An 8,950-nucleotide genomic window follows, 5' to 3' on the forward strand; every position below is an offset into this window, starting at 1 on the left:
TAAATTTAGTATTTAGAATACATTTCTCTTGCCCAGTAAAAAAATCAGACTTCTATATTTTATACATCAAGTATTCATTACTTCAAACCACACTTGAAAAGGCAACTCTCAAATTGATTATAAACATTTGTTGGTGTTTTCTTACAAACTTGCCTCAAGAGAAGAGTCTTAGAAATGCACAATTCAAGAACTAAATTTTGGAAGAAATATAGTACCAGGAGTGGCGTGCAGGAAAGAAGTACTTAGATAATTGTAATTTGTCTTGTCATCTTATCCCTTTACCATCAAGTTGGAACCGGCTCATGGGTGACCCTCTATTGGATGTCCTAATTTGTAAATAACATGTGAGGAGATTGGCCATCTTTCTCTGCAGGATTTAATTTAAGAGAAAGAAGTAAATTTAGTTAAAGATTATTCACCTCTTTGAGAGATTGGCTAGGGATCTTCGACTAGGGCCAAGGCAAGTCAGATGAACACATTTTGCATGAAGAGTTCTTAAGCGAATTAAAATCTGTCAGAAAATTGTTGAAGCATTTTAATAAGAATTCTAATTCTCTCTAAGAAAGAACAAACAGTTATATCTGATTTAAGATTGCATATTTTCAACGAATAGAATAGAGAATAATACTAATAAATTACTGGAAAAGTAAGAAATTAAAAAAATTTAGAACTGAATAAAAAAGGAAGCATCTTGCAGATTGATATGAAAGAAAACCGATTTAGTTAAAGAAAGCACAATAAAGTTAGACTGGTGGAACTATCTGTGAGGCTAGACACATTTCCAGCTGGATACTTTGTAAAGTCACGGGACCACTTATTTTTTCAAACCTATTTTATTATTAAATTATTTCATTTACGGAAGGTTATAAACATTGTTGTTATTGGATGCTATTGAATCTACTCCAATTCATAGCAGCCCTGTGCAAGTTGTTATTGTTATTCTGTACCATCGAGTTGCCTGCAACTCATAGAGACCCTATGTACAACAGCCCTGAAGTCAGCCCTGTCCTGAGCCAGTCTCACTGACTCTGACACACCAATCCCCATTGCCGCAGATATTGTGTCAGTCCAGGGTCTTCCCTTCCTGTGCTGTCTCTCCACCCTTCCAAGCATGCTATCCTTTTCTAAGGTCCAGTCTCTCCTGGCCATGTTCTCAAAGTTTGTGAGATGGAGCTTCAAAATCCTAGCCTCCAAGGAGAAACTTGGTTTCACTCCCTCCAAGACAGACCTATTTGTTTTCTTGGCAATCCATGGTGTATCAGAGAGGAATATTCACGTCTCTCTCTCATTGCCATCAAGTTGCAATTGACTCATATCTGGCCCTCCGGCGGTGTCAAGGGCTGTAAATTACACTGGAGGAGATTGTCCATCCTTCTCTTGTGGAGCTGCTGGTGGATCAAAGAGATGCCACACTTGGGCTAGCAGTGCAGCCCCCCATGACCTAGTTAGGCCACCAGAGTCATACACTCACCATTATAGTATAAATATTAACATCCAGATGACATTATTTTTGTTATCTATTTTCCTCATACATCTTAAAAATGGATAGTTTAGAAGGTATCTCAGTTGTTGTTATTGTTGTTGTCATGTACCGTGGAGTCAGAACCCAATCATAGCAGAGTTTCCAGAGGGTTTTCAGAGGCAGTTTATTGCCTGGGAATCCTATGAAGCAACTGGAGGATTTGAACTGCATGCCTTTGGGTTGACTGCACAATTCTTCACCGCTAGCTCAGTAGAAGTCCCTGGAGAGGATTGGTTAAATCATATTCTTGGTCTCATTGCTAGGAAGTCGGACTGACTCAGGCTCACCTGGTGAGGTTCCGCCTTTGGATTAGCCACACAACTCTCCCCAACTATGCCTCCAGAGCTCCCTGGGTAAATATAACCACATCCTGAAATGTCCTGGTTAGTCACAATTGTGTTAACTCTGATTCAGGATAACCTCACATGTTACAAAACTGCGAATGTCCCGTGGAATTTCTTAGCTGTGGTCCTAACAGAGGCACATGGCCTTTTCTTTCCTTCCACCCATACTGCCAGATAAGTTTGAACTGCTAGCCTTTCTGTTAACAGTCAGAGGCAAACCATTTATGTCACCTAGGGAATCTTTTCAAAATCTCAGAACATCATGCAACAAACAGAAGTTTCATTCAGGTTAGAAATTCTCAATGAGAACACAAGATTATATACACAAAACAATTCCAATTTTGTTACATTACCAGTCCATGCAAATGAAAGAACTGATAAATTACAAAAGTGGTTATTTGTCTTTGGGGAGAGGGGGAAGGATTGTGCATCATTTTATTTTCTTCTTTATACTTTTCTGCATTTCCCCACAATATTTTCAAAATGATTGCATAATTTTGAAAAGCTGTAATTTTTGTTTCCTAGTGCAGAAACAGATACTTTTTCTTTGTCATTCACGTGGTGCTTCCACACAATGGCTGAGATGTGGATGCTATGGTGACATCCTAATGAAAGATTAAAATGAGAACAAGGGACAGAGAAGGAAGAGAGATTCAGCGAGCTTGCCATGAAGTGTTTGTCCTGATCATATAAGGCCCAGGGAGCTCTGGTGGCTTAGTGGACAGGGAGTTGTGCTGCCAAGCCAAAGGTGGGTGGTTCGAATCAACTGGTCTTTTAGGTGAAGAAAGAGAGGAAGTGTCCTTCCCTATGATTTACAGCCTCTGAAAACCGGTAGAGGGTCAACTATGAGTCGCTTCTAACCAAATAATAATGAGAGAGAGGTTGGCTTACTCAGTGCTCAGTTAAGAACGTGTAGTTCGAGGCCACTAGCTGCTCGATGGGAGAGAGATGGCCAATCTCCTCCCATTCGATTAGCTACCTCTGAAAACAGCCGGAGGGTCAGCTATGGGTCAGTTCTGACTTGACAGTACACAATCACAACCACCTACACCTATCATGCCCTTGTGTGTAGTTCTCTACATCTTTCCCGGCAGCGCTTTGAACCCTTAGCTCTCTGGCTCCAACACAGGGCCTGGCCCAGGCGACCAGCAGTGCACGGACGAATGGGGGCGGTGTACTCACCGCATAGACGGGGAAGAGCTCCTGCGCATTCAGGTCCCACTCGTTGATGTGGGAGCCGATCTGAACCCCCGGGAAGCCCAGCTCCTGCACACAGCGCTCCATCTCCTTGACAGCCAAATGGGGGGCCTGCATGGGCACCGTTCCCAGACCCACGAACCTCCGGGGGTAGCGAGCAACGGTGGCTGCTAGGTCATTGTTTAAAAGCTGGCACAGGTCTAAGGTGTCTTGAGGTTTCGCCTGGTCAGATAAGAGAGAGGAAAAAAACCACACAACGTACAAAACTCACTTTTTAAAGCCTGGGCTCAATTAGTCCTCACCATTATGGAGTCCTGTGGCCTAGTGGTAAGGAATTGTGCTGTCAACCCAAAGGCACATGGTTCGAATCCACCAGCTGCTCCAAGGAAGAAGGATGGGCAATCCTCTGTTGTTGGTTCGATCCCTGCCTCTGAAAACCCACTGGAAGGCCAGCCACCCATCAGCTCCAACTTGACCGCTCACAACAGCAACTAATGACTCAGTATCTGACATGCAAATCCTGACATCCTTAACTACTAACAGAAAGGTTGGAGGTTTGAGTCCACTGCAAGTGCCTCAGAAGAGAGGCCTGGTGGTTAACTTCCGAAAGAATCAACCTCTGGAAACTCGGTGCAGCTTTGTTCTATTCTGACATATGAGGGGCAACGTCCTGAGCCATCTCCTGGCTTATTTTGGTGTCAGTGACTTTGTTCCCCAGAACACTGAGGCACAGTATGAGTCAGGCTTTGGTGTCAGAAGACCCAGAAATAAGCTTTGCAAAGCAAATTGCTACTATCTTGTTGATTTATTAGGAAATCTGAGGCCATAGTCAGAAAATATGGTTTCTGGATCAGACATCCTAACACTACAGACAGGCAGCGAGCTGCAGGCAGGATCCTGTGTGGCAGGACACACAGAGCCGACCCGCACCACGCACCTCCCCACAGGAGGTCTGCACACTGGCTCACCCACCTCTCCTCTCCCCACCTCTCACTCTTTGTCTTGCTGATGACATTCAGGGCTGCCCTTGGAGATGGCTGATAAAATTTGCTTTTGAATTGCCTATCCCTCCCTCCATCTTTCCTTTCCTAATTTCTACATTCCTACACTGACACCTCCACCTCACCGCCTAATTCACCAGCAGTTCTGTTGTTCAACGGTTGCTGCTGTTGTTGCTATGTGCCATCAAGTCAGGCATGCTTGGAGGTAGGGATAACTGATCTGACACATCCAGGCATATTGAGACGTTAGGGTCATTTTTACTTTAAATAATATATATCTAATCACTCAATTCAATAATTCACTGCCATTGAGTCAGAATCAATTCATAGTTTACTACCTTTTGGATTTCCAAGCTTATTAAATGCCCATCTTTCTCCTGAAGAGCCCTAGGGGCATTCGAACCTCCAGAGAGGCACGGTTTTTGAATTAGAAGACTGATTTCCTATGTACTAAGCTCTGGTGGCCTAGTGGCCAGGAACTGTGCCACGTTGGAAGGCATTCAGTTCAAATCCACCAGCTGCTCCACAGGAAAAAGATGGCAATCTCCTGTGTGATTTTGCCTTTCAAAATCCGCTAGAGGATCAGCTGTGGGTTGGTTCCAACTCAATGGTACGCAACAACAACAAGAAGCTGCCAGAGTTCTGAGTCTAATCAGAGACAGGAATAAAAAAGGAGTGAATAGTTAGTACTGAAAATATGAGCATAGTTGGAAGGAGGTATGTTTTTCTGTTGTTTCTTAAGTCCCATAAGGAATGGTTATCTAGTTGGTTAATCCAGGACTTAGTGATCAATTTAAATGGTGTCAGGAAACTATTGTCCCCACCTCATCTCTGGCCGTGCACGAATGTAATCATGCCTGGAACGTTTGGTCACACCACTACCACCTGTTGTTGAATTGACTGCCTCCTGGCGGCCTCCTGGTGGGTGTAAGAGCAGAAGTGAGCCCCATTGGGTAGTCGGTAGCTGATTTTTTGAGGTAAATCACAAAGCCTTTCACAAAGCACCTCAGGGTACACTTGAAACTCCTACCCTTCAGTTAGGAGCCAAGAGCATGATTAGCCTCTTAACTATTGACATTGTTACCACTGATGATTTATTCTCTTATGGAAAGGCACTTTTTGAACTTTCCCTTTTTGGACTGTATCTATTCCTGAGAGATATCTTTGAGAAGTAACACAGTAGTTTAAACTCATTCCCAACTCATAATTAATAGTTCTTAGCTACTCAGGAGGACATGATGTGACCAAGCCATCAGGTAAGTAAGCTCTGACCAGGGTGAGGCTGATCTAGAACTGCACCATCCGGGGGAAGTAGAAACCCTATTCTTGTTGGACTGTTGTTGTTATGTGCCATCAAGTTGGAACTGACACATACCTGGTCCTCCAGCAAGTTTTCAGAGGCTGAAACATCACAAATGGAGGAGATTATTCATTATTTTGGACTAGCCTCATTCAAGTGCCTGATAGTGTCATGTGGCTACTGTACTAGACAGTGTAGGTGTAGAGCAAGGGCGGCTAAGGGAACAGGCCTGGTGAGGAGACTACAGTATAAGAATGAGGGACCTCACCGTATCTAAAGGGGTGGGAAGAGAAGGAGGTTCAGTGAGTTCAATGTCAAGGCTGGAGACATCTGCCTGTCAGGGAGCTGGCCATGCACCTTTACCCACCAAGGAGATGGCCTGAGGTCTCACACTCACCCAGTAGCTGAACATGACAGGCACTGTGGAAAGGGCTTGCACATTCACTCCTGAATAGACACAAAGACAAAGCTGGTGAGAAGGAGGGCCCTGAACTCCTGTGTCACCCGAGAGCCCAGCTTGGTACATCTCCCCCACTTTCCTCCCATTACGCTCTGACCCCTCACTGCCTTCAGCCTTCTCTAGTCCTCTGACATCCCTTTGCTTCAGCTATTGGAGATACCGGGAAGATTAGGGGGAAAAGAACACTCAATGAAAAATAATTGGCCCAATTTTCAAGAGTTAGTGCTCCTCTCCTTTTTATGAATGAAATTTCATTCGTATAGAATATTTCTCCACTAAACTTTGCAGGATTTTTCATCTTCAGTTCTGCATGACAGAATGCACCCAGCAGTCTCATTCCCCCGCACTCAGGGATCCTGGTGGAGTCTCATCACCGGGAGTGTCTAGGACAGCACTCTGGCATGTTTAAAATCTCTCATTTTCCATTCCTGGGCCTGAAAACTCAAAACTCAGGCTCATTGCTGTTCAGTTGAAACTGACTCCCAGCAGACCCTCCAGTAGGTTTCGGAGGTTATAAATGGATTGGGAGAAGACTGCTTATCTTTCTCCTGGGGAGTTAATTCAAACTGCCAGACAGGTGTGGCCTCTGGCTGAGCAGTGAAATTCCCCATGGACCACCAGACTACTAGATCACCCTTCCTGGGGCTGAGGTGTAGGCAAGTGATGCTATAGACTGAAGACGTCTCCTTTCCCCTTCTGTTCAGAACCCAGCACAGTGCTGAGTCCTGTTAACTCTACCCCAATATTTGTCATCAGCCACAACTCCTCACTTGCCTTGAAACCACAGCTTCCAGATCATGAGCATCTCACTCTGCAGAATTCTCTGAGCTGGTCTGTCACCCCTATTCTTGTTCCCTTACTCACCAGGCAGAACGAGATTGTAAAACCTAGATTAAATCTCTTCCTTGCTCAAACCCTCCAAGGAATTCACACTTTGTTTCGGAGTTGAATGTGGTCTAGGAGGCCTGGTACAGACCTTCCCATGGTCTCCTGCCGTTCTGTGAAGCTTTTTGCTGCCCCTGGACCCTTTCTCTGCTCTTCACCTGCCTGGAAGGTCTGTCTTTTGCTCTACACAGGTGAGCTCCTTCTCACCCTCAGGTCTCGGTTTAAATGCCACCTCCTCAGAAAAGACTTCCGTGATGCTACTCACTTGCCCTATGTGGCCTTATCCCTTTTTTCCTAATCCTTCTTACAATCTGTCATTATTGTGTTAATTTATTCTGTGCCTCTCTTAAATCGAACATAAGCCCTGATGAGTGTTCTTGTTCATTGTGTAAACCAAACACATTGAAGGTCTTCATTTAATGAAAGTGTAAATCCTTATTTTGTGAGGTATACATCTTTGTTTTGTGAGGTATAGCAATGACAGTTTCTGATGAGAGAACATTGTTAAGCATTGTCACAAAATCCATTTCTGTTAATTGGTTAGTAAAAAAAATGTATGAACACCTTTAATTTGTATAATATTTACATTTCACATATACCTTTACTTACCCTGCTCTCTTTCATTTTTCTACTCTATAGATTAATTTGGGAGCTCTGGGGAGTCACTGGTAGGTTCAAACCACTGAGCTTTGGTTGGTAGTCGAGCACCAGTGACTTCATAGGAGGAAAGGCCTGGCAGTGGGATCCCATCAAGGTTAAGCCAACCAGCTGTGCTCTGACTCGTAGCACCTCTACAGGGCAAAGTACAACTGGCCCACAGGAGTTTCCAGGGCTTGAATCTTCCTTAGCTTTAGGACTGATGGCCGCATCTTTTTTCTGTGGGGTAACTGCTGGAACCACTGATCTTTTTGTTAGCAGCATCAACAGGTGATCTAAGGGAAAAAGATGGGCGATCTCCTCCTATGTTATTTGAAAAAGCGACTGGAGAGTTAGCTATAAGTTGGTTCTGACTCAATGGCATATAATAATAACTAATTCAACTAACTACATACAGTTTCCATCAGTTCCACAAACTATTCCTTATCAACCTATTTCTTACATGAGAGTGGGGATTTTCTATGTATTATGCAGCAAAACAAGCTTTAGAAACTAATTGGATGCTAAGTCTAAGGGAGCTCTGGTGGGCTAGAATTAAAGAATTGAACTGTCAACCCAAAGGCACTCAATTTGAATGAACCAGCTACTCTAAAGGAGAAAGATGGACTATTGCTGCCCATCTGAATTACAGCCTCTCTAAACTACCTGGAGGGTTAGCTATGAATCAGTTCTGATCTGATGGTGCATAACAACACCAACACCACCACCACTATCAACATAACAACAAGAACACTATCTTGACTCTTGTGCGCACATCACGAGCGGAATACATTTCTAGAGGAGGAAACTGTATTTGGTGAAGTAGAGGATTATCAAGGGGATGAGATGGAACACCACAATGGCTGCAACCATGGGATCAATCATGCAGTCAATCACAGGAATGACACCGCACCCAGGAATATGTCACATTGTTGTACAGAAGGTTGCTGTGAGTTAGAATTAACTCAGTGACAACTATATTTGAACTTATTTTTTTTAAGTGTGTGTGTGTGTGTGTTTGTATACCATCAAATCGGATCAAACTGGTACAGGAGGAGATTGTTCCTCCTTCTTCAGCAGAGCATCTGGCAGATTTGAACTGTGCACCTCTGGGATTGCAATGCAGCTTCTTGCCACTAGGCCACCAGCGCTCGCTTGAACTTATTTTTTTTTAAATAGTAAAATATTACTTATATCTCTTCGATGTTGCAAGATTATATTTTAAAATAGAGTCTACCCTATTTTTTTAAAAAATTACACTTATTCCATAAAACCGTTGTAATGCAAGGTCCCATCCCTTCCCCAGCAAAGCAGAGACAACCTAGTCTGGTGGAGCAAGGAGTCAGAAGCTGCCAGGGTATGAAGTGGTACTTTAAGCACTGGTATTGTCTTTATATCAGATGCAAACATGGTTAGCAGCATTTTTGACCAAAAGTACCTGTTTGGTCCATTTCTCTAATCCGCACATCTGGGTCCCAGCAGTTCTCCTGGACTACTCTGAAGACCTTCCCATCTTTCAGCATCTTCGCTTCTCCCTAGGGCAGAAAAAGGAGGCCTCAACTCAGTTGGACTGATCATTCCTTGGGAATATGTTTCTTTTTTTTT

At 43.7% G+C, this 8,950-nt stretch overlaps 1 protein-coding gene across 1 annotated transcript in view; it reads right to left on the reverse strand.

Moving 5' to 3' along the window:
• ACMSD (aminocarboxymuconate semialdehyde decarboxylase) overlaps positions 1–8,950 on the reverse strand; it is a 93,805-nt gene that overhangs the window by 41,545 nt on the left and 43,310 nt on the right. The window contains exons 3-5 of the mRNA XM_006880745.1: positions 8,784–8,880; positions 5,762–5,811; positions 3,049–3,285 (exon numbers count right to left, since the gene is read on the reverse strand). Coding sequence (XP_006880807.1) covers positions 3,049–3,285; positions 5,762–5,811; positions 8,784–8,880 — 384 coding nt within the window. The remainder of the gene's footprint in view (positions 1–3,048; positions 3,286–5,761; positions 5,812–8,783; positions 8,881–8,950) is intronic.

This window comes from Elephantulus edwardii, unplaced genomic scaffold (genome assembly GCF_000299155.1).
Source record: "Elephantulus edwardii isolate Elephantulus edwardi_28Jun2011 unplaced genomic scaffold, EleEdw1.0 scaffold00010, whole genome shotgun sequence".
Lineage (NCBI taxonomy): Eukaryota > Metazoa > Chordata > Mammalia > Macroscelidea > Macroscelididae > Elephantulus > Elephantulus edwardii.